The sequence below is a fragment of the Rhodnius prolixus genome, unplaced genomic scaffold, assembly GCF_049639745.1.
Source record: "Rhodnius prolixus isolate KJV_2025 unplaced genomic scaffold, Rpr scaffold_4, whole genome shotgun sequence".
NCBI classification, from domain to species: Eukaryota; Metazoa; Arthropoda; class Insecta; order Hemiptera; family Reduviidae; genus Rhodnius; species Rhodnius prolixus.
Window position 1 is genome coordinate 31,251,798 of NW_027411614.1, and position 25,746 is coordinate 31,277,543.

The 25,746-nt window shown below is 32.9% G+C and overlaps 3 protein-coding genes across 12 annotated transcripts in view; 2 read left to right on the forward strand and 1 right to left on the reverse strand.

Annotated features, from left to right (window-relative positions):
* Positions 1-25,746, reverse strand: part of LOC141455366 (uncharacterized) — a 140,811-nt gene that overhangs the window by 102,674 nt on the left and 12,391 nt on the right. The gene's annotated exons all lie outside the window — the stretch shown is intronic.
* On the forward strand, positions 286-1,161 carry LOC141455604 (uncharacterized). Its single transcript, XM_074130782.1, has one exon. The coding sequence runs from the start codon at positions 286-288 to the stop codon at positions 1,159-1,161; it is 876 nt and encodes a 291-aa protein (XP_073986883.1).
* Positions 8,444-25,366, forward strand: Dek (protein). Of its 9 annotated transcripts, XR_012459226.1 has the most exons (8): positions 8,444-8,707; positions 17,197-17,337; positions 17,601-17,799; positions 17,881-17,958; positions 18,126-18,256; positions 20,459-22,438; positions 22,531-22,619; positions 24,448-25,365. XR_012459226.1 is itself a non-coding variant. In XM_074130347.1 (5 exons), the coding sequence occupies exon 3, from the start codon at positions 11,428-11,430 to the stop codon at positions 13,795-13,797; it is 2,370 nt and encodes a 789-aa protein (XP_073986448.1). In that variant the 5' UTR covers positions 8,444-8,707; positions 10,693-10,770; positions 11,161-11,427; the 3' UTR covers positions 13,798-14,380; positions 17,197-17,337; positions 17,601-17,799. The 9 variants fall into 9 exon arrangements, 8 of the variants coding, with proteins under 8 accessions (XP_073986448.1, XP_073986450.1, XP_073986451.1 ...); XM_074130347.1 differs by lacking the exons at positions 17,881-17,958; positions 18,126-18,256; positions 20,459-22,438; positions 22,531-22,619; positions 24,448-25,365 and adding exons at positions 10,693-10,770; positions 11,161-14,380; XM_074130349.1 differs by lacking the exons at positions 17,881-17,958; positions 18,126-18,256; positions 20,459-22,438; positions 22,531-22,619; positions 24,448-25,365 and adding exons at positions 10,693-10,770; positions 11,178-14,380.

Below are 25,746 nucleotides of genomic sequence, written 5' to 3' on the forward strand. Positions count from 1 at the left end.
GAGCAATACCGCGCCCGGGATTCCGGATGGTTTGTGGACTCACTAGGGACTGCGGCTATCTGGATCCCTGATGTGGGAAAGGTCTCGGTGGAGGCATGTGAGAGTAAAGCTGGATATGTTTGGATAGAGAGCAGAGGTACGGCATACTTCAGCTGTTACTTTACTCCAAACGAGAGCATCCATGAATTTAGGCGAAAGCTCAATTCCCTAGAAGATGATATCCGGGGGAGAGGCGGTAGGATTTTGGTTGTGGCGGATTTAAATGCAAAGGCGGTGGAATGGGGAATGCCCGTTACGGATATGAGAGGCAGGCTCATCGTGGAAATGGCAGCTAGAACGGAGCTCGTTGTGTTGAATGAAGGAAGCACCTCCACTTTCAGGCGATCGGGGTATACGGAGACTATACCAGATATCTCCCTGGCATCTGAGGGACTTGCGGCACGTGTTCGTGGGTGGCGGGTGATCGAGGATTTCACTGGTAGTGATCATCAGTACATCACATTCAACATAGGTTTTGAAAGAAATTCTGATTATCTGGGAGCTAGAACTGCGCCTGCAGCGTTGAATCTCGCTAGGCTGAATGAGGAAGTCTTCCAAGCTGTCCTCACCGATGGAAAGCCCCAGGTAGAATTAGTTCAATCTGAAGAAGATGTAGGAGCGGAAGCTGTGGTAGCCACTACTATGGAGCTTATCTCGGAGGCATGTAGGCAATCTATGCCTAAGAAGGCCCCCTGGCGAGGTAGTCGGCCAGTATACTGGTGGACTACTTATATTGCGGATTTGCGTAAAATCTGCATAAAGGAAAGAAGAAGAGCCCAGCGGGCACGGCAACGGCCAGAGGCGCTTAGTCGCTCTCTGGAATACAAATTGGCCAAGAAGGAACTGCGAAGGGCAATAGCCAGAAGCAAGAATCGCTGCTGGGATGCCTTAAAAGATGAGGTGGACGCTGATCCCTGGGGTAGGGGGTATAAGATTGTCATGGAGAAGCTAACGGGTTTCATGAAGCAGCCAGTTTTGGATGCTCAGACCGTTGATGAGATTGTGAGAACGCTGTTTCCCTCCCATCCACCAAGGCCAGCTAGGCTTTGGGGCGAAATAGAGACCCCCGTTCTGTTTACGGAGGGAACAGAAGCGATCCCTTTTACCTGGGAGTTACATTAAAGAGCTGATAAAACTAAAAGTACAAATCTAATTAATTAAATAGAGAGATACATCTTCAGCCATTCCTTAAATGGTTATTTATTTCCTTGGAAGATCTCCTTTACATAGAATAGTATAAATCTCCTTATAACTTATAACAGCTCCTTTAGAACATAAATTATGCGCCTTATTTCGCTCTTAAAATAAACTAAAACTCCTTTAAAACATTATTGAATCTTTAATCTTAGTCTCTTATTTCTTCTTCTACAACCATCCAAAACACGCCCTCAGTCAGTTCTAATATTATACAACATTTTCAGTGTGTACTACCAGAAAGAAAAACTAAGTTTTGTGCATCACAGGTTTTTTAACGACTTCAAAAAACAATAACATCAGTTACTAGCATTTACAACTGTTCTTACGGACGACATATCATTCTATTCTTTGGAATTTCTCTGCTATAAGCATGATACCGAAAGCCAACAATCCAATATATCAAAGCCCTCACCCTCCAGTCAGTTTTTGCCATCCTAGCGAAATGTTTTGAGAAGATCCTCAGATGAATGAATATTCTATTACTAATCATCACTTCTTCAGCTTTTGCAGTTCCCACTCAACAGACCAGCAGTCTGATCACGTTGCAGAAATCATTGCCACTTCTTTGAATCTAAAGAAATACCAGTGTTTTCTTGCGACGTCTCATAGGCATCTAATCGAGTGTGCTATGAAGATCTACTGATGAAGTTCAAAACTCTTATTCCCAGCACTTATTACCCAATATAAAATATTAATTATCTGATATTTTAAAATATAGTAAGCCATTTCCAGAACATCAGTTTATCTTGTACATCTGCACTATGTGTTCAACCAACTTACCCACAAACTCGCCAAACCTCCACTAACACATTCGCTGACAGCTCTGCAATTCTCTTCAAATTTATTGATCTTGAACACGCTCACTGCATTTTTCAATTCCATCTTCATTTTCTAAAAATCTTAGTTTCAACATAAAAATTAACACTGATTATAAAGTACATCGCGTTAACCCTTAAATATCCTGGGGATTACTAAGGGTGCAGTTCGTGCGATTCTCAGAGATTGGATCTGGAGAGAACATGAAAAAAACTGGGTGAAGCTTCCTAGAGTTAAAAACGGCAAGAGTGTTTATGCCCTTACTGTGTAAACAAAAAAACAAAAACAAAGAGACACTGGACTTGGGCAGAAATCAGATTACTCTGATTACAGGCCTATTCATGGAGCACGGCAGGTTCAGGAAGCACCTGTAAAAGGTAGGGCTTATCAGCTCGAAACTGTTGTGCAGATTGTGTTAGGAAGAAGAGGAAATGGCCTCTCACTTGTTGTTCGATTGCGTTGCTGGAGCTTTCAACTATTAGACTCAAAATGGGGAAGGCACAATAAGCCTCTTGTGGCTGCGGTGCCGTGGGGCGTAGGTCCCATCCTGCTTTCTAATCTAATCTAATCTAATCAAACCCTTAAACAGATTCTTGCATTCATCTAGTCCTATTTCACCAGCTATTTCCAATTTCTTATTTCAACCACGTGCATTACCTTAGAATTTATCTAAAAATCAGATTACTTTGAACCTCCATTCGATGCTGATATGTAAATGATCTTAAGTACTGCTAATTTACAAAACTGATGTTAGAGAATAGGTGAATTTCGTAACTGAATGAGAGATTAAACTACACTATCTTCTACCAATGAGGGGTTACTGAATCGAACTTAGGTGCGGCTAATTGGTTGAACATAAGCAGAATTTAAATTCTACTGTCTACAATCTTCGTAAATTTAATTACTGGGTATTTTAGAAGTTAATTTTTTATTGTATATCTATTTCAATATTCAATGACGGTAATTTAAAATTGGATTTCTCTGCTTTTTTTAAATAGAAATTACAATTATTCAAATGATTCTTCAAAAATACGTTCTTGCTATACGTTTAATGAAATATTTTTTTCTTCTTTTATGTTCAAATTCTCTAGTTGATCAAATAAAAACCATTCGGTAAAATGTCGACAGGTCACCCACGGAATGACAAATACTTTAGGGTTGTTTAGTATTCAATTACATTTTACAAAGTTAAAAAAGTAATTGAATAAGTGCCGATCCGTGATTCTGGACATTAACAAACCTTTTTTTTTTTAATTTAATAAAATAAAAACTAATAAGATTTGAAGAATAGATTGATTTTCTATTATTTAGTTAAATTCTCAATTCGTTTAATTCAATTAAATTCCTTCTGTTAATAGATAAAATTTTAATTTGTCTTTAATTTTGTGTGTTTTCAAGTGTTACACTTTCACTTACCCTCTAAAAGAAGATATTTTAATTGTGTAGTTTTTCGATGAAAACAAAAAGTTTGAAAGCAAAATCAGCGCCTAAGCAATATCCCAATGTTTAATCCCAACATTGGGAATTTAATATTCCTAAATCAGAACTAAGTAGATCATTAATATCTACAAAAAACTGTATGAGATGATAATTCGACTTGAAGAATGTGCATAGCTGTTCTAAACCTTCTGAAATGTCCATGTAATGTACGGCCTCTCATTACGCGTGAAGAAATAATATGGATTACAAATATCTAAGTGAAATTCTAATTTGGAGCAAATCGATAAAGCAGACGTGCCTCTTTAAAGAAAAAAATGTCTGGTTTCTTAGCCACTATTTCGAATTAATTTTATTACGTAAATCTTGGTAAGAGAATGCGAATTTTTCACAACAGATTTCTAACTTTTTTTATTTTAATTTAAAGAATACTACATAAACAAGACTGTTAATTAGGTATTGGAATTCATAACAGAGGAATAAACAAATAATTTAAATAATTCGCAAATCACTAAAGTGTGTAGTAAAAAAAATATTAGAAATAGAATCTGACGAGAACCGTATAAATATTTAGTCCAGGTCAATGTATAACATCATTTTCCTGTCCAATAACTTAATAAAATCTACCTACGTACGCTTGTGAAAAATAGAGGAACCACAGGGGATAAATATGAGTGTAACTGGAGCAAGAGGAGTGTAGATCAGCCTACATTTATTAAAAAATATCAACAGGACATGTAACACTATGTGGGATCAGCTCCTGTTGCAGGGGAAGGAAAAGATCCTGAGTAATTGAATTTTTTTTTATCCTCTCTTAAATCATGTGCAGGAAAAGCCAGTAGATACAAAGTTCAGCGAAATTTATCCAACGACAAGATACATATCCCTGCAATTGAAAATTGGAACACCATTAGCCTTGTAGTAATCGATTTTCTATTTCATGAAGAGTTTCAAGAAGGATTCATTGTTTTTTCCCATTTATTAAATCATAAATCCCCTTTATTCCGATTATCAGTGTATTGCACCAGCCAATAGTTAGTGCAACCAGTTTAGCAAGAAAAAGTGCCCCTTACAAGAGTCTTCGACCATTCTGGATTAATGTCTAAATTAAAAATGTGTCTTCAATCTCTATACTTTTTATCTAGGAGAACTAGCTAGCTACAGATGGAAGGGTTTTTATCAGATTATCAGACAAGAGAAACCGTGTTAAATAAAGGTTAAAAAAGTATTTCTATTAAATCTTCCTTTAACGAGCCCCTAAGTTCAATTTGGACTTACCTCCCGGTTCATCGTTTTTTCATTTCCAGCTCCAGATCTTCCTGGTCTACTATCCATCGTCCTCTCCTTCTTTTTCCATGAAAACAATCTCTTATAATTTACTGGCCATTCTACTTTCTGGCAGTCCAAGCCGCATTAATTCTAATAGAAACTTAATGAACCGTATTGTATCTTCATATATTGTTATCTTATCTGATTCCTGGTTAGTTTTAATACCACTAATAATACAGCAAACGTATCACACTAAATACTCTACTAAAAATTTGTGTGTATTTTTTCAAAAATAATTTTCTAAGCCTGCTGATTTGCGGCTTTCAGCGTCCAAAACTGTGCATTATAACAAACCACAGGACTTATCAAAGTTAATATCTTAAGTTTTGTTGGTTTATAAAGAAAAGATGTCCTAAAAAGTGAATACAGTCTTCATTAAGCTCCATTACCATGCCACAATTCTTTACAAAGATTCATACATACTTCGTTCACGCTGTTAGGTTAACTCCAAGGAAGGTAATGCGCATCGTAAGTGTCCGCGCCGTACATCAGGTTACTTTATTGGCTGATAACATCAAATATTTGGTCATATTTTCGTTAATCACCAGGCTAAGTGCCTTGCTTTCTATCTCTAGTTCAGCAAGACTTTTCTCAAGTGCTTTTTTACTTCCTTCCTACAACAGCAATATCGTCGGAGTATCCCAATATTTGGCAGGAACGAATTCCTACGCTTTCATTCGGTTAAATTCCATTACGGGTTCTGAACTGCACCAAATTAAACAATACAACTTCTATATTTTCAATAAATTTTAACGATTTATTGGGAAGGAAAAAAAAATAAAAGTTCAGACTATTTTAGAATTATTATTTGTGTACTATGTAGAATATCCTTGCTAGAAATATATTTCGAACAGGAAATTAAGGACTTGAATAATTCATCTTAGAAAGAAAAATGAAAGGAAAAGCTTTGAATAAATCCTTTAGAACAAGAAGACTGATTACTTTTATTTTTCTTATTGCTGGGAAAGCACGTATCAACTACAATCGGTTTTAGAAATAGTTTTACACAAAACTCCATGTTTTGAAATGTCCTCTGAGGAAGAACAGTAAGTTTTTAATGATGAATCGTCCATTAGTGTAACGGGGCGTGTGTACCTGGGTAAAGAAAAAAATAAGTTCAAACTAGAAATTCTAACATTTAAGTTTTAAACAAAATCATCAAACGGAACTCTGACTCTACAGACCAGGTTTTGTTTTATTTTTTGCAACTTTTAATTTTCTATTTTCTATTACTAGGTAAACATTGCGATGGTGCCAAATTTTCAAAATTGCGTTTAACGCAGCAAATATTTGTTTGGAAATAAAAGTTTTTTGTGTGTTTATAATTATGTATCTGTGATGTGTGCGGTCAGAACTCAGAAATAGTAAGCTCCGATTTGATATTTAGTTCAGATTTGCTTTATTTTATTTTAAATAAAAAACAGATAAATAATCCAATTTACGAAAGCAACAATAACAATAATACAAGTAGTCTGAAAACAAATTATGAACTAACAATAAGCTTGAATAAACTCAGCAACCCGAAAGTTATTCTTAACAATGGCTGCGAAGATTTTCTATAAACTTTTCATACTAATTGCTAATTTAGAGACCTATAATTTTTATTTACAACATTCTCTCAAAGAAATACTTTTTTTAAAGTACTATACTAAAATGGGTGGAATCGTCTAACATCCTAATTATCTTTTCAGTTAGTGTTCATCCTCACATTCTTAAACATTTTTCATTGAAACTTATTTCAATATACTTAATTCGGGAAAAATCAGTTTTTGGTGGGGTCGATCCTTGATGAAATTTTCTTTATTTTTTAGTAAACGGGTAGCCAACCTATTGTAAATACAAATATAATGTGACAAAATTAGAATTTACAAATAGAATTCAAAAAATAAAAGCGTACAAATTTCAAAACATAGTTAATAAACTTAGTTTATTGCAATGAGTTAGAATACGGAAGTTGCTTTCGATAGAAGGTCAGGTAAATCGATGATTGAATTTCCTATTTTAACTAATAAAATTCTTTCAAAACCTATTTTCTAGATTCAAGAAGAGATATGCCCAGCTGAGAAATGATCTTATTGAGCCAGACCAAACAATAATATCTTATTCTATAGGGTAACCGTCTAGTGAACTTAATTTTGACTGATTCCACTTTATTTGTAATACAGCATTATTTGAACGATGGCCGAACTAAGATACAGTAAACAATTCAGAAGTTGTGAGCATTTCCTAAAATTTTACACAATCTAAAAATAAAGTACAATAATTTTGACGCAATTTCAAACATATAGACATTATGGGAATTGAAATTTAGTGATTTTTTTCAAATATTTCTGAAATATTCTTCCCACTGGAAAGAGTATTACTTACTGTGGACTGAAATACAATTTGACGGCCAATTTCTACTGAGATTTCGCGTTAAGACTTTCAACTTCATAATATAATGGAGCTTTTTACCCTATGCAATGTTAAAGAATATTTAACGCCTTTATCTGGTTTATAGAGAAGTTTGGTTGAAAATAACAATAAAATAAACCAGTCGTAAATAAAGCAACTTTTACGAGCAAGTTTTAAAATATCACCAAACGTGAAAACTGCATTAACTAGCAATAAATCGATTCAGTTCTGACAATCAATGAAGAGTTCTACACGGCCATTTAAAAGGCGCAAAGCACATTATTTTCACATAACAAGCCAAACTATGGATAGATCAAGCTCGTAAACATTCAGCGTTTTAGAACATGTACCTATTTACACTGACAGAGCAAATTATCTGTCTATTTATATCGCTAATTGTAAAATCAATGCATTCGTAGTAATCAATTGATAGAGAGTCATTTCGTCAATGTATAGCATTGTTTCATTTACTTTAACAATTACAATATCTTTATTAATATTTCCTAACTGATTGACTATATTTTTATCAATTGTGTTCTAATTATTAAACAAACAAAAAATTGTTTAAGATGTTCACAATTAATCAATTCATTGGCACTCTTAAATTTTATTGTTTAAGCTAGAATTAATTCATCAGTTTGAACTGCTACACTAAACTAGTATTTGCAAGAAAGTTGGTTGAGTCTATCTAGCTAGGGCGAATTTCATCGATTTGTATGCTTAGTTCTGTTAATCATGCAAAATCCTACACTTCTAAATTTTTATAAATATGTTGGCAAGAGTACAGGAGTAAAAGAAGAATTAATTTATATTGTACCTGTGATGCCCAAATTTGTGTCAATAAGGCGAGAAAAGAAATAGATTCTTTATTGAAATATTAAAAAATTGGTCGTTACAGTGAGCCGCGGAATGCACATAGCTTTCAATAAGGTTCCAAAGGCTGAGACTACTCAAAATATTTTTCGAAACTCCCCTAATTTTATAATTAACAGAATTTCACCACATAAATGCAGATTTGTTTACAGACAAATCGTTTCGAATTACTTGTCTACGATTAAACAGTCTGAACCTACCAATAATTATACCTAAGACAATCGATTTTTGAATAAATTATTTAAAAAATACGCTCTACTGGATTAAGCATCGATGTTGCTTAGTAGCTCTCTGGCATTCATGATTGTGTACAGCCAATATTTCCAGATGGTTATGTCAGCTGGTGATGTATATTGGATCAACAACCATTACGAGTATATCAACAAATCTGTGGTACTGGCTTGACATTTGACTTGTTTTATTATCGTACCATTCTGTCAAACCTTGCAAGTCTATTGTCCAGTCATCATCGAAATGACAGAACTTCACGGAGAGTTGTTCCATTTTAAGTACACCCCTTATTTAGGTCATACTTCTTTTTTTTTTTGGAACAGCATCCCTTTTTGTCGACTGCTTCTTAGGTGTGAGAATATCATTGGGTTTAAGTTAGCGAGGACCATAAGTAAGTACAAACACAAATTAATTAAAGAACTGAATATTCGGACCATTGTTTTCCATAGAATAAGTTTCAAATAATGTTTAGATACTTTATGTTCATTAACATTTTCATTACATTTGAAATTAAAACAATTTCATCCAGTTAGGTTATTAGTTAGGTAATCAATATGCGTTATAAATGTAATTAAAATTAAAATGACTATTCAATACATTTATTACACTTTATTTTTAATTATTAAAATCTTGTTACAATTCACCCAAGAGATTATTTTGAAGAAATTACGCATCAACCTCCAGTTGACGGCAAGCCGTATTTTTTCCCTATTACGAGTATTTCCATCATATTTCTTTTGTAAAAGGGATAGTAACTTGTTTCTCAAACTTGAGAAATAGTTAGAACTAGTACCTAGAGTGCTGAAATTCAATCATGTTTCACAGAGGAAAATTAGTAAAGCCATGGCATCGAATTGAATGAAGACGTTCCTCTCTGTATAGTTCGTATAAAGTATGGAGCTTAACTAAAGGATTACCAAACTCAGCTTAATCAATTAAACTGACAGCTTTGCTAAGCGACATTTATCGGCTTGGATAGTATTAACAAAACAGTATGACAAAATATATTCCCCTAGTAGAATGTTTAAACAATTTACAAACTTCTTTCTTTTATGTGTTTTTATGTACATATATATTTGTATATATTTTTTTCTGATTAAGAAATAATTGCATTGTGTATTCTCCATATGTTCATGTTGTACAATCAATTAATTTGTCCAGAATAGGAATATTTCATTCGGTGGCTGTCTTCAACATTTATTTTGGTTTCCTAAATTGTCTTTTTTTTAGAAATTGTTAATTTAAATTGTAACTATTGTTTTGTTGTACGTTTTAAAATCGCTTAAAACAAGAGCATTATTTACCATTTTTAATTTAATTAAAAGTCTCTCTCGAAAAATATAAATAAATAATTTATTTTCATTTTCCAGTTCTAAACATTTTTTCATTGAATTGCAAGTAATGGAATTTACTTGTTACCCTTTTATTTTCATATAAATGAAAAAAATTCCTCATTTAAAACCAGGTTATTCCCTATGGTGTAATATTTAATAAACAGTGTATAATATGTAAGCTCGACTGATTAAATCTTATTTAATTGAATAATTGTGTTGAGAAATTGGCAATAATTCCAATTTAAGCAGTTTTTTGAGTAGAAACTATTTTTACTACGCAGCTCGAAATTGGACTTTTTTCTTTACTGTGTTTAGTCAAATCAGCTACTCGATCTAGAAAGGCACTAATAAAAAGTAAGTGTCATTGCTTCAACTTAACCATTGTTACGATTATTGGCTATCAGAAAACACCTTCATATCTAACCGAGAGAAAACCGTTATTTATTTCACCTATTTCTCAAAGGCATGTAGTAAAGTAAAGTAATCACCTATTTTTTCAGGCGGGTCTTAACGTCGCAACTACTAATTAGGTGGTCGTGGACGAAGGCGACTAGCAAACATACTTTACTGTAAATTTCTTTTATTAACCATTAAATAAAATCCAAAGCCTAAGACCGGGGAATCGAACCCAGTACCACAATACACATTAGCTTCGCAGGTCTCGCCTCTAACCGCTCGGCTACCGTGGATTATTAATGTGAACTATTAGTGATGGATGAATCCGGAAGTACTCGTAAATCATCTTAGATGTTTATGAACCTTAGATTACAAATAGTCATATCCTTACCCCTATCTTAATTTATTTTCTCCTTACCCACTACTTCATTAGTAAACAAGTAAAAGTTGGCTAATTAAAGTAATATTTACTTTTAATTAAAGATATAACTAATTATTATTAGATATTAATATTATTATTTCCATGAACTCAACTATATTGTCGTTCTTGGTTAAAAGTTAAATTTCTTCTTAGTAAGAAATCAATAGCAATGCAATACACAAAATAATACTACAACAATCATAGCGAACTTATTTAACCGAACAGTTAGCAAATGAGGCAACGAGTGGCCTTCAAGGGTACCTAACTCAAGAGAGAGTAACCGGGCTTACAAGAGGTTTTAAGGTAAGGATAATGTATGCATATTCAAAGAAAATAAAATTAAAAAAATGTCTTCATTAATCGAAAGATTAGAATAAAAAACAGTTAATTTTGCTATTTAATTAGTAAAACTTATCCAGCTAATAAATGCCCCAACTTTTAATTAATTATTGAATATGTGGGCGAATATTTTAATTGGTTAAAATCATATTAATTATTAAATAATTATAATAATACGGACAGATGATAAAACATATGTGTGATATATTGAATGTAAAAAAAATATTGAAGCTAGAGGTTTTTGTTTTATATTCATATAGCGTTGTGTCTTTTGACTGCCTTAACCCATGTTGTTGAGAATAAAATAAAATAATAAGAATTCATCATTGTAGTGGTTGTTCTTATTTCTCTTAGTGAATCAACTCCTTCAGCTTCAGGTGTGGGGTTCGAGGCAGATCAAATTGGTTCGAGGCAGATCAAATTGGTACGAGGCAGATAAAGTTGATCAGAGGCAGATAAAGTTATATTGCAAAGAAAAGGAAACGAATTGAACATTGAAAAATAGTGAAGAGTTGTCGTATAAACTAATTGATTTGCGAGGAAGTAATAGCAATTCAGATTGTTCATCGGCCGTAAGTAAAATTCAGTTATATACTACATTGGTTTAATTTATTTGCAAATATGACGTCATTAGGAGAAATTAATAGAATTAACAAAAATATTAGCAATTCTACCATTAACGCTATTCGAGCACTCCACTTATTAATTTTTAAGTGCGAAGGAAATCGTCAGAAAAGAGCTAGACTCAGAAAATTTGAAGGATTTAGTTTCTTGTTGGATTCAGAAGAATATAAGGCCAAACTTAAATTCATACATGAAAATTTAACTGATGGTGACCTTACACTAATCTGCAATATTCTTAACATTGACCATGACGGAAATGCGGACGAACTATCCAAACGTATTTGTACAAGTCTAATGAATTTAGAAAATTTAAAAATATTAAATGAAGCGGTTAATGAGCAAGAAGATGAAGATACTGACGAGCAAGATGTAAAAGAAGAAGAAAATAAAGAAGATGAAGAAAGAAGTAATTCAGAGTTGTGTTACCATCCCAAATTTTTATTAAGAGATATAGAAGATTCTATTCGTCCTTTCACCGGTAGTGACAATTACACCGCTAATCGGTGGATTAAAGAATTTGAAGATATGAGGAAATTATTGAAATGGAACGATTTGGAAACTTTTATATATGCCAAGAAATCGATAAAAGGATTTGCAAAAACAGTAATTAATTGTGAGCCGAATATCAACAGCTGGGTTAATTTGAAGAGGGTCTTAAGAGCTGAATTTCCAACTACGATAAATAGTGCTACTCTACATCAGATGCTAGTTAACAGAAAAATGAAAAAAGAAGAGACACTTAAAGAATACTTTTGTCACATGCGTGAACTGGCAGGAAGGGGTAGTATCGAAGATGATGCATTAATTAAATATACAATCGACGGCATCAATGATGACATTAGAAACAAAGTTGTTCTTTTTGGCTGTTCTACGGTTGCAGAATTTAAGAAAAGAATTGATATTTATGAAGAAATAAAGTTAAGCAGTAAAGTACATCAAGAGAAATGTCAATCGTTAGCATTCAAGAAATTTCCAGAGTCAGTGCAGGAAAGAAGAGTGAAAAATGCAGGTACTACGAGTGTGGCGAATGTAGTTCGATGTTACAACTGCGGGAAAATGGGTCATGTTTCTTCAGCATGCACGGCTCCGAAACGAGAACCTAATTCCTGTTTCAAATGCGGATCTCAAGGACATCAAAAAAAGGACTGTCCACGAATAGGTCCCACATCGAGACAGCTCACGGAAGGTACTACGCATAAGGAGATTGGCTGGATTGCAGAGAGCTCATCGTTAGCACCAACCTATGAAGTAAAAATTAAGCTAGAGGTAAACGACGTAGAAATTAACGCTACTTTAGACAGTGGTAGCCCAATTTCTCTAATTTCTGAACATATTTTGCCTGTTAATGTTATTATAAGTCCGTATACGCGTAAATTTCAATTTGAAGGAGTCAATAAAAGTAAATTAAATATATTAGGAGAGCTTAAACAAAATGTATCTGTTAATTCAATTAAAATTCCAATTACTTTCTATGTTGTTCCGGAAAATACTATAAATTCTATCTGTTTATTAGGTCGAGATTTCCTGTCATATGATGGAATACAGGTTAAGTTTCAGGGTAATAATGTTTATATTGACGTTAAAAGTACATTAGTTGAAGAACCGATAGGTGAATGTATTTCTGATATTTTAAATATTGATATTTCCAATAACGTAAAACTTAATGAACCTGATTTGGATATAAATAATGAATTATCATTAGAAATTCAAAGTAAAGTCAAAAATATTATTAAAGAAAATTATAATGATGTTGAAAAACCTAAAGAGCCCGTAACAAATTTAGAGCTAGCACTCACAGTTAAACCCGATTGTCACTTAGGGTATTTAGTGGATGGTGAAGGGATTTGTCCCTCCACAGCAAATGTTGCTGCAGTTGCAAATTACCCAATACCCAAAAATTTTCGCGAATTGCATAGCTTCTTAGGATTAATTTCTTATTTCCGAAAATTTATTCATAACTTTGCTATTGTCGCCCAGCCACTATATAAGTTGTTGAAATCTAAAATCAATTTCGTATGGTCCGAAGAAGAATCAAATTGTTTTGAGCGACTTAAGAATTTCCTAATATCAGAGTCGCTGATAGCTATTTATTCACCCACTGCACTTACTGAGTTGCACTGTGATGCAAGTGCACAAGGCTATGGTTCGATCCTTGTGCAGAAACAGTTCGACAATAAATGTTATCCAATGCGTACAGCTAACGCTTATGAAGTTATTAAATGGCAAGCATGCTACTCGTTTTTTTCCCAATACCACAAGCCAGTTAAGTTAGTTTTCGATGGGGGTTCTGGCTTCAATCCCAATGGATTTACTAAATTCCATAAAAGTTCACCTATGAACATGAAACCGTGGTTACCTAATAGTTAGCCAATTGCAGACTATTGAACTTATTTGTTTTAAGTTTGCTTAATTTTTCAAACTTAATGTTTTGTACTTTTCTAATTTCTGTTTTGGATTCTAATGTTATTGTTATTTATTTTCATAATTTTAATTTTAATTTTGCTAAGAATTACTGTTTGATTGTGAGACCAATCAAGGTCAGGTTGGACGAGCTGTGGGCGAATATTTTAATTGGTTAAAATCATATTAATTATTAAATAATTATAATAATACGGACAGATGATAAAACATATGTGTGATATATTGAATGTAAAAAAAATATTGAAGCTAGAGGTTTTTGTTTTATATTCATATAGCGTTGTGTCTTTTGACTGCCTTAACCCATGTTGTTGAGAATAAAATAAAATAATAAGAATTCATCATTGTAGTGGTTGTTCTTATTTCTCTTAGTGAATCAACTCCTTCAAATAAAAGTACAAATTATTTAATTGTTCAATGAAATTATGAACAATGATCGAGCTTTTTATTCTGTTTGAAACCCTTGCATTCAATATAAGAATATAAGTTATAAGAAAGGATGAAATATACGTAATCAAAATATATTACGAATGTAAGTCATTTAATTTTTATATTTTAGCCACAATCAACAAAAATAAAAAGTAATCTGTGAATATGAAGTAAGAAGTCTTCATGACTGGATCAGCTGGAGGATAGAAGCTACCAACTTGCAACACACCCTCGCTGGACTTTCTTACATTATTACTATCGGAGATGATCATGAGACCAACAGCGTTACACTCGACGACAAAAGAATTTCTGCATAAAGGAAGAGTGACAAAACTTTTTCTAAATTTTAGATTTTGATTCTTCGGTTACATATGAGATCTTGTAGAACGTTTTGGAGAATAGTATTAGAGAGTGTGGACAATAAATGAAAATTTAAGAAGTACCATCTACTGACTTTAGCTAAGTAGGCTGCAGGTTTCTACTATAACCTGACAGGAACCCCCAGAATATCGCTAAAGTGAACTCCATTGTAACTTTTGCACAGATTTAATGTTATCAATCGCTAATGCTACCAACCTACTTAAATTGATTACTTAAATTCTACCGAGTACTTAAATTCGCTTGATTGAACAATGTAAATTTATTTGAATGTATAGCGAGTTGTTGTTAGTTTGTGGATTTCATCTTTATTTTCACCCCAACAACATTTACTTTACTTTACTATACAGCACTACTCCCCTGGGGTGGGCCTTGGCTTCCTTAACAACATTAAGCCATTGCTCTGTGCACTCGGTTTTCCTTTTCCAATTTCTAACATCCAATGTATTCAGATCGTTCTCCACACGTCCTCTTCCTCTTTTGCCTTGCATGGTGGACAAAAAGATTTTCTTCGGCATTCTATCGTCTTCTTTTATCGCATTCTTACTATATGGATAACCATTCTATTCTTCTAGCTTTAAAAAAATTCACAATATCACAATCTCCATATAGCTCATATAGCTATATTTTTTCTTATCCTCCATTCACCTCCCTCGCATAAGGGTCCATATATCAGCATTTTTCTTTCGAAGACTTTCAACATTTTTATGGTAACCGTACATAGGGTCCATGTTTCGGAGGTGTAAGTCACGACTGGTCTTATTAATGTTTTGTACAAATTTACTTATTGTTTTACGTGACAATAAGGCCGAACGTAAGAGTTTAATATTAGCGAAGTAAGCGCGGTTACCGGTCATAATCCTCCTATCTACCTCCGAGATAATCTTATTTTCACAATTGAGCCCAGCCCCCCCCCCAAGGAAGTAAACGACTTTACCTTTTCAAAACGATAACCTTCCATTTCTAAATGTTGGGTTACAACTGTATTATGATTCGGACTGACATTCATGTACTTAGTTTTACTTTCATTCACGGTCAGCCCTATTTTTTCACCCCAACAGCATTACTATCACCTTAACTTATCGTAGCAGAACAGCAGAACGACTTTCAAATTTCAGTCACAATGGTTTATTCCCAACTCTATCACTAGACCAACCTGATTTTTAAATGTAAGCACACAAAAACAGAAGAAAAATGATTAAAAACGTGTAATTCATTTCAACGAATGAGCAGAGCTAAGTTATGTGGTTCATAAAAATCTTCAGAACTATTGTGGCTATTTACAAGAGTACACTCTGCCAGAAGTGGCCTATTCTGAAGCCAGATCTCAAGATTTTGCTTGAAAAATAAATAAATAAATAAAATCAGGCAAGAATTACTCTTTTTAATTTTATTGACGTCACTATTGAAGAGTAAAAGAGCTTGAAGGAAAAGTATTAGTACAAACATAAACAAGTGGGGTAGAGAAGGGGTAGAGGAAAGTAGATATAGATTGATGGAGTGAAAGAGAGAATCAGGAAGGAAAAAGCGGGTAAAATCTAGCGGATGAGGAAGGAAATAGGAGGAGGAGGAATGTGATGCAATTTGTGTTGATAAGGTTTGTGCTGAATAGGGATAGCAGGAGGGTGTAGGGCGGGAGTTAAGTGCAACCAAGCCGGGGCTTCGCTGATAGAGTGCGCGCGCCCCTATATAGCCGCCGCCGGGGAAAAAGGGTAATAGTGGCGGGCAATGGCACAGAGCTTCGCGTCTACAATCTCTTTTACCTGGCGCTACATATTCTCTGTTACAATTCATTTAGTTAGACCATCTTTTTATATTCTCTTCTTATTCCTTTCTAAGGTAAAAGAACGCGCCCATAGTCTCAGACTACTGATAATTTCTTCTATTTTTCTTTACACAAGCACAATCCAGTTATTATCTCTACATTACCTATCTAACATCAGCAGGAAATGTTCCTCAACTAAGAGTCTTCTATTAAAACAAAGAGTAAAAAGTAGATTACTTCTGCTTTCATTCTTCTTTTGTCTTCTACGTATTTTATTCTTTAATATTTTATGAGATGTTTTCTCTCGCCTTTTGTTGTCTTCAATCTTTCCTCAATTTTACAAAATATTTTAAATGACATTACTGGAGATTCCTGAAGGTGTTTTCAAGATTAGATCTGTCTACGAGAATTAGCTATAAAGCATTCTCCTCCGCGACCCACAGTATCTATTATGACACCCACTAGTTAGAAGGCCCCTATTAACTGTTTTATTAGACAATAGAAGGCCTTCACACAGACAAATATTTAGCTCCCGTGTCTTCTTCCTCTTGACAGAACCTACAAGACTGTCGCCTGGCTGCCTGGTCCATACTATGCTTACGTGCTTCTTTCTGCACAGTGTGAGACACGATAGATAAGTCCCTAGTGAATTTAAGCAAGAAGTTTCAAGAAGAAATTAACTTTTAATAGAGCTTAAGAAAGTTTTCAATAAATCAATTATTGCTCTTTTTTTTTTTGAAATTTTAATTAATGTTGAACATTTTTCTTTCTTTCAGTGCTGGCAGCAGTACAAAAATCAAGCAAACCAATTTTATGCTCAGTGAAGTTAGTTTTTAAGTTTTTCTTCTTGTTTTCTCACAAAGGAAATGGCAAAGTTTGAACCTAAGGAAGCATTTAAAAGAAATTCTTTGTCAAAAGTTCGTAATTTTAATTTTTTTATTTTAGTCTAACCGAAAGTACATATCCTAACACAATCTTGCCTGAACAAAACTTGTTTGCTGCTGACCAAAGCTGAAAGATATACCTAGGTTATTTATTTTTTTTAGTTGGCAGTAAAGGTTAGGCTTCATGGAAAATCCTAATCTGGGGTTTTCTGAGTCGTGTGAATGTATAGGTGCAAGAGTTAATCAAGAAAAAATTGTGGTAAATTTATTTTTTTTAAAGAATTTTTTTCTAGCAGAATTCGATAATTTATGAAATACCGCTAAGGGAAAAATTTTTAATACCATTTTACAAGAAAATAATTAGCAATCAAGAATTGAATAATTACATTGGAAGTGTGAAAAATGTGGGCGGCCTGTTTGAACCAATAAAAAGACGAGCATACTAAGTAGAAACAGCTTCTTTGAATAGGCCACGCCTATTGGACTAATAAAAAGGTGATTTGATATCGTTCAATTATTACACTTTCATTCATAGAAATTCGAACGGTATTCTAAGATATTTTTGACAATATTTAGCAAAAACAAATTCATTGGCAATACTGTTTGTTAATTAGTGGAAGCTGGACGTAGGATACAATCAGAAACTACCAACTGGTAAGCTATTGTCGTATCATTTCTTTTTCTTTTTAAATTTCCTCGTGTTTTTATTTTGATACACTTCATATTACATTAATTAATCTTGTGATAGAGTGAATAGATTTATTAAAGAAAAACTCACCAGCTAACAAACAGTGAATAAGTTTTTTTCTGTAATTTACAAGTAACCGAGCGAAGAGTGGAGTGGTAAGATTTACTGAAATAAGTTTAGGCGGCCAAGGCTGTTAGCTGCTGAAAAAGTAGAAGGCATCTCTGCAGTGTTCTCCTTCATTATGGATGAATCAGAAAGCGCTGAGTAAGCACAGTTTAGAAACTATTGAATATGCAATACTCCAACGCTACATTTTTTTTTCTTTTATCAAGTATTAGAGAAAGAATTTTTTTAGGATTATTATTTTTGTATAATGATTTTTGGGAATATTGAAATGCGGTCAATAAATTCACAAACAAAGTTCTTTTTTCATAACAACGTTTCGGTAAATTTATTATCTTCTTCAGGGTATTATAAAATTTGTGGAGTTTAATGCTAAGCTACATCATCATAACTGTTGTAGCAACATAACAACATTCTTTTATGAAATTCACGGTTCTACTGCCGCATTTTTCTAAACCCCAACTATAAAAACATATTGAATTCTTTTCTTCCGCTAAAAAAAAATCCATAATCCTACAGGGTGGGGCAAAAGGTATGAACCGGTTTTAAAGGGGTGTAAAACAAAAACAATTCAACTTACAGAAATTATGTTTGTATTGATTAATTCAGTAAGTAAGTAAAGTAATCGCCATTTTTTTTCAGGCGGGGCTTAACGTCCAACTACCGATTAATTCAGTACAGAATCTAATTTTTTTACATTAAGTTTGAAAGATGATATCACGTAGGTGGCGGCCGTCAGCCGCGATGCACTCTTGCAAGCGAATTCTGAAGTTTTCAACCGCTCTTCTGCAGATTTCGATGGGTATTGCCGTAACTTCCTCTCTGATTCTGTCCTTAAGTTCTTCCTGGGTATGTGGACGATGTAAAAAAACCGCGCAGGCCACTCCACGTTACCCCTCAAAGAGACGAGGAGCTGGAGGAACACTTGCCTCAATCTCGCCATTGAAATACTAGCAGTGTGGGATGTAGCCCCGTCTTGTTGGAACCAGAGGTCTCCCAGATTAGTTGCTCCACTCAATTCTTCCTGCACAGATTCAAAAAAACTCTTCCAACATTGAGTGGAGTGGCCTGCGCGCTCACCAGATTTGAGCATTTGTGATTTTTTTCTTTGGGGGGTACATAAAAGAAAAAGTTTTTAAACTTCGTCCACTTACCCAGGAAGAACTTAAGGACAGAATCAGAGAGGAAGTTACGGCAATAGCCACCTATAATGTGCAGAAGAGCGGTTGAAAACTTCAGAATTCGCCTTCAAGAGTGCATCGCGGCTGACGGCCGCCACCTACGTGATATCATCTTTCAAACTTAACATAAAAAACTAGATTCTGTACTGAATTAAACAATATAAACATAGTTTCTGTAAGTTGAATTGTTTTTGTTTTACATCCCTTTAAAACCGGTTCATACCTTTTGCCCCACCCTGTACATTTGCCTATCCTAATCCAGTGTTTCAAAATCCGCAACTCTAATTTTAAATTCGTTTAGATTACATAAAAAGGCGGCACTTTTCAACTTTATTTCCTTGTCAATGTTCAGTACCCACGTCATATTTACATGAGGTACTGATTTTATTGATGTGAATATCAATAAAAAATAACATAACGTGACGCAAATTGATTTTAATATAGTTAACACAACTTGAGGATGTCAGAATGTGGGTTTAAATAACAGATTTCTCTGTACTAGGTTTAGCGCTTATATAATTCTTTTACCACGTTAAAAGAACTGATGTGGAAATTGACGATAAGATATACAGCTATATTTGTAGAGCGTCTTGATGTACAAATATTAATCCGAACAAAATATCGATTACTTGCTTACAGGATCCCTTTGGATTGAATAATCCATTACAATATCTATAAAGGATTTATTAAAACTAATATAAACCGAGCGTATTAGCATAATTATATATGCTGTCACTGTTTACAGTGTTGGTAATTAGTAACATTCAATGGATTTAATTCACCGTGTTTAATCCATATCCAATGCATATGCATCAAACAAATTGCCTTCTCTCTACTTCCTGATCCAGAACATTTAGTAGCGCTACATTTTGTCACAATCACATCTGATTTATTATTTGAAATATATCATACTACATTATTAGTACAGATCTTTCATGTGTGTTCTTTACAAAGCAAGCCAATACTTAAAATGACCCATTAGCTTATTAAAACAATGGAAAAACAAAGGTTTAGAAATTTTGGGCTCAATAAACGTTCACTGAAAAAGAATTTCGTCTAGTATCATCAGAAACTAAGTGATTTTGAGCTGTTTTGAAAGAAATTTCTATTCGGTGAAACAAAACTAGATTTATAATTGACTTTATTTTTACTCTAAATTTAGATTGCAAATTCGGAAACATTCTTCGCTGAATCCCCATGATACAACAAGTTTATACATCAATATTTCAGTAAGAATTTTTTCTATTTTCTCATAGATATCTGGACATATCGAAAATTTGTTGTTTAGATTGACAACGATGTCTGTCAACACTGTAATTGAAAAAACGATATGTAGTAATTTTCTATGTTGACATTCAATTTGAGTGAACCACTTCACGATTCTTTTTTAAATCATTTTTTTCCAATTTTCAAACTTTGTGTACACCTCAAACATATTTCTCCATTCTAAATATTTTGATAAGAAAATGATGTTAGAAGCGAGATACTTTCTATTCTATACCATCTCAGCCTATTATGTGGTTAGTACCAGCGCATGTTGTAGATAATATTAAAGACTGTTAATATTTAAGGTGCGAAAACATCTGTAGTCATTGGTGCCCGAAGATTCTTTTCAGTGCATTGAGACCTCTAGAAGGTGATCTCAGCTACAGACAACACTGACATCACTGGAAAGTGAGCTTTTAGAAGCACCTTAAAAGAAAAAAAAAATCAAGAGCTAGTAGCTGGATTTGAACCTGTGATCTCCGCGTAGGAATCCAGTATTCACTAACCACTCAGCTAATCCCTTCCCTGAATGTTGTTGTTATAAATTATTATTGTTATTGAAAGGTAGAAAGTTGGTCAATTTAATTTTAACTATAAATTTATGTATATTCAATTTCAAGATGGCTGTAAAAAATGTTAAAGTGAGTGCTGTCTGTTTAAAAAAAGAAATTTGCGTGAAAAAGTTTGGAAATTTGAATATGTAAATTTATTGAGCAAAAAAAATGCGATGCAATGTACATTTTACATTGTAGAAGGGAGTCATGTACAAAACATGACACGAAAGTAGCAGTTTATCGATGGAGAACTTCGGCTACAGAAGTTGAAAGCAAAACAAATATATGTGTAGCAAAAAATAAAAACAGCAGTGTCTTTTGATTATAAAATATTAAAATCAGAGAGCTACATATCATCACATTGTTATTTTATAAATAATTTATTGCGTTCTATATTCTAACGAATAATGAAAATAAAAACTCGTATGTTTTTAATATAAAGTGAGAAACCTAGGAATTTTAATTTTCCATTAACAAACAACGGTTGCTGTTAACAAAATGAACGTACACAGTAAATGAATTTTTAGTAAAGGAAACAATATTTTTTACAGTTCAGATTTATCTCTTGCACCAAATCAGTGTATGACGTACATACTACGATGTCTAAAAGAAAGGACGCTATCTACATTAAATGGGAATGCTTCAGAGCTAGATTGTCAGATTACTAATTAAGCATGAAGATACAGCTAACTTAAAAGTAAAACTAAAAGATAAATTCGTAGCGAAGACAAACGACAGCGTGATTGGAATATAACGAAGGATAGGAAAGTAAAGCCAGTGAGAATAAAACTTAAGGAATGAAAACATAAAAAATAATAAAGATTCAAAAGCAAGGAGGCAGAAGTCGATGAAGGAGATTACAAGAATGATGCAAATTAAGTTACTGAAGAGACGAAACTTAGGAAATCTGGAATACTGAATCTCAAAAACAAGATTATTATTAAATGAAGCTCTTCTTTAACTTTTTTTTTATTTGATTACATAAATTTATCATAAAAAAACTTTATTTTATTTATTTACAGCAAAAATTTTAATAATTTATGAAAAAAAATGGAGTTCATTATGCTTAATTTAATGGAAGGAATCCTGCATAAAATATATAAAAATGGATGTTATTTAGGGTTCTACTTCAGCGACTTTTGTAAGCACAACTATTTCATTGACATCACAAGAGTAAAATGTATCTCTTTAACAAAAACTTACAGTTAAAAAGTAAAGCATAATGGTTGATTAACCGCAAAAAGGTAGACAAATTAGCAGTACCCAACATTTAATTCATTCTTCTGCTCGTAGTTACAACTATTTAAAAACGTTCGAAAAAGGTTATGAGTTTTATTCAAATTTTATAACTCTAATATCATTTAAGCAATTTTGCTGTATTAAATTTTCATTAATATTGTTTGGAATTTATTAGATGTCACAGACCCTTATGCTGGCCATTCTCATTTACAAAATATTTGATCAGTGAAGCACCCATTTAACTTGGATTGATTTTAATAGGAGGTATGCACCGGTATTTAAAAAGTGCTTATGAAAAAATAATTATTATGACGTTATCTTTTAATAAAATTAAAAAATGCATACACAACATACGTACTTTACCGATTTTTTTTTTCATCTGATTTAAGTGCAAGTTTAGCGCATCAATAGCAAGGAAACAGACGGTTTGAGTTCATTCTTCAATTAAATTGATTGTTATTTTTCTTTATCTAATTGCTAAGGGTTAAAAATAAAATTTAATTAATAAAGTTAATTAAAGCTAGTATAAGCTAGTTTAATATTGGCTTATACTTTCGCTTGTCAAAAGTAATAGTAAGTATAAAAATGAAAAATCTTATTCACATTATACTTACATTTTTATACAGATCTTCCATTTTTTTATGAGCTAAAAAAGGCGTGGTGTAACATACATACATGGAAGGTAGGCGTGGTTTAATAAACTTTTCTCACTTCTGATTGGCTCTTCAACCACCTACTTTTCACACTTCCATTCTTCACTGTGATTGGCCAATTCTTTATTGATAATTATTTTTATGAAAAATCAAAGTTTAAATTTTTTTACAAATTTTTCCTCCGTAGGTATTTAATCAAGTATCAAATTATGCAATAAAAATTTTTCTCTATAAAAAATGAAAACTAAAAGATTTTTCTTGCTTAATGCCTCGATTTCTATGATAAAATTGTAAGGGTGAACAGAAAATTGGGAATAATGGTTATCTCCTTGCGAAGTAGTTAAAAAAAATATGGGGGATTATGTTTCATACTCACATATTGTATACACATACTCATACGTATTGTTCCCCGCCATTTTGTATGCAGCAAGGGTTGTTATTTAACGATTATTAAAGTTTTAATGATTAATAGTTTGATACTTCATTTCATTGACATCACTAAGTTATTGTATACAATATGTTAATGTATTATCAATAATGCAAAAAAAGAAGCCCACAGTTCACATGATAGCATGTAGATACTTGGAAATAGCTAATATTATAAGCATAGAGTAATGATTCTGAACAAGCTGAAAACAGTGAACAGATTGTAAGTGAAAGACATCATAAATTCTTGACATGAGCTGTTCAAATTTTTGGAAATTACCTACTTGAAATTGCTTCAAAACATCATCCTGATGCCTTTGCTGACACCTTGTCTAAAGTGTAGTTAAAATGATTATAGTGTATTGTTCCAATAACATATTGTTTTTCTATGTCAACTTTCTGATCTACTTTTTCTGTCTCTGTTACCCAATTTTATGACCAGACTAAAATAAACACAAAGGGTAGTCTACATTTGAAAAATGAAATGTAAAATACAAGGGAAAAACACCTAATTGGCATCCAGTTCTCCTAGATTTCTACTTTTTCTGTCTCTGTTACCCAATTTTATGACCAGGCTTAAAATAAACATAATGGATAGCCTTCATTAGAAAAATGAAATGTAAAATATAAGGGAAAAACACTTAATTGGCTTCCAGTTCGTCTAGATTTCTACTTTTTCTGTCTCTGTTACCCAATTTTATGACCAGGCTAAAATAAACACAAAGGGTAGCCTTCATTTGGAAAATGGAAGTTTAAAATTTAGACGGAATTCAGTGTATTTATTTTAGTAAGTAGTTACTTATATTTTGTTTTGTTCATAAATGTTATACATTTTGTACTGCATTCTAGGAATAAGTGAATTTACCAAGAAAATATTCCTTTTTAGCTTAAATTTTTTCTGAAAAGAAATAAAATGAGTTTCAAGAACTAGACTTTGTGTTTTTGACGGCAAATTACGAATCAATTTTAAGCATTTGAATCAATTGATTACAATGATTTTTCTTTTTTTATAGGTTTTGAAAAAACGTTTATATCGAACCGCGAAACGTTTGGCAGATACGGAGATGGGCCTTCCTCTTTGGCTCAGCAGTAAGGAAGAGTTGTTACTATGAAGTCTAATACAAGTGCAAAGACAAAACCCACTCAAGAAAACAGCAGAGTTTAACCTCAACACGAACTAACATCACCAACATATCTATCAAATGTACCTTAGAATGCACCCAACTCTGAATACAACTGTCAAAACTTACGACAGTTTAATCAAACATTTTTTCCTTTGTCCTAAAAGATAAGGTCAACAAGTAAGCTACATACATAATATTTAATATCCTGTTTCAATTTACTGACTCGCTGTTCTAGAGTGGCAATACGAATTCTAATATAAAAGAGCGCCACTTTATTTACTAATCGAAATAAATTACTATCTGAAGAGAACAGAATATTGTTCCTAGAATATTTTCAACTCTAACGGCCACAGCAATATGACTACCTGAATTAATTCAACTTAATACAATTTTTTATTCTCTATATATAATATGGATATGTACGGAAGAGGAATTGCTAAGAGTACATGAACGCTTGTAATGTAATGTAATTAAATGTTTAGCTGTAAATTCTGTTTATAACTAATAAACACAACAAAACCAGCGTTAACAACCCCTTAGGGCCTGTATGAACATTATACCATCATGCACAAGTTTCTGCGTCAGTTGATAGAGATAAGTGTCTATATACTAAATTTAGAAATGATGAGAGTTTTACATGCATAACGCAGCAAGTTCGTAAATGTTTGGTGCAATTATAAATTATTAACTAAAATGATGAAGCATTCTAATTACGAATACATTTTTAACTAATATATAAAAATATACATTAGTTTTGTGTAGCAATTAAAATATAAAATCAGATGCGAAATATTCATTGACTTTCTTTTACTGCGAATGCAAAATAAAACTAATTCGGGGACTAATTAGATGTACAGCATTCTAATTTTTAATAAATTGCCTTAATTTTAATTATCCTATTTAGATTTTTAACCACACATATTTGAAACATAAGAATTCTGTTTTTATAAGCATGTAGTAAGTTGGGTAAATATAGAAGACAAATGGATCGAAGGATTGACATTAGACATAGATGACTACGAGTACATTGTTAACTCCCAGATAGTGGCTTTCCACGTAAGGTTTTCGGTCAGAAAAGCCGTTGAATAATGCCATTTTTCGTGCTCTATTTTCATAAAAAGTGTAAACAGATTGTAGGTTGACAACTGGAACTATCCCAGTGCAGGTAATAGAGAACGCGTTAGAAAT

What these genes read in the sequence shown, in the direction of transcription:
- Dek (XM_074130347.1), top strand. Translation starts at nt 11,428, where the DNA reads ATGACGTCATTAGGAGAAATTAATAGAATTAACAAAAATATTAGCAAT.
- LOC141455604 (XM_074130782.1), top strand. Translation starts at nt 286, where the DNA reads ATGCCCGTTACGGATATGAGAGGCAGGCTCATCGTGGAAATGGCAGCT.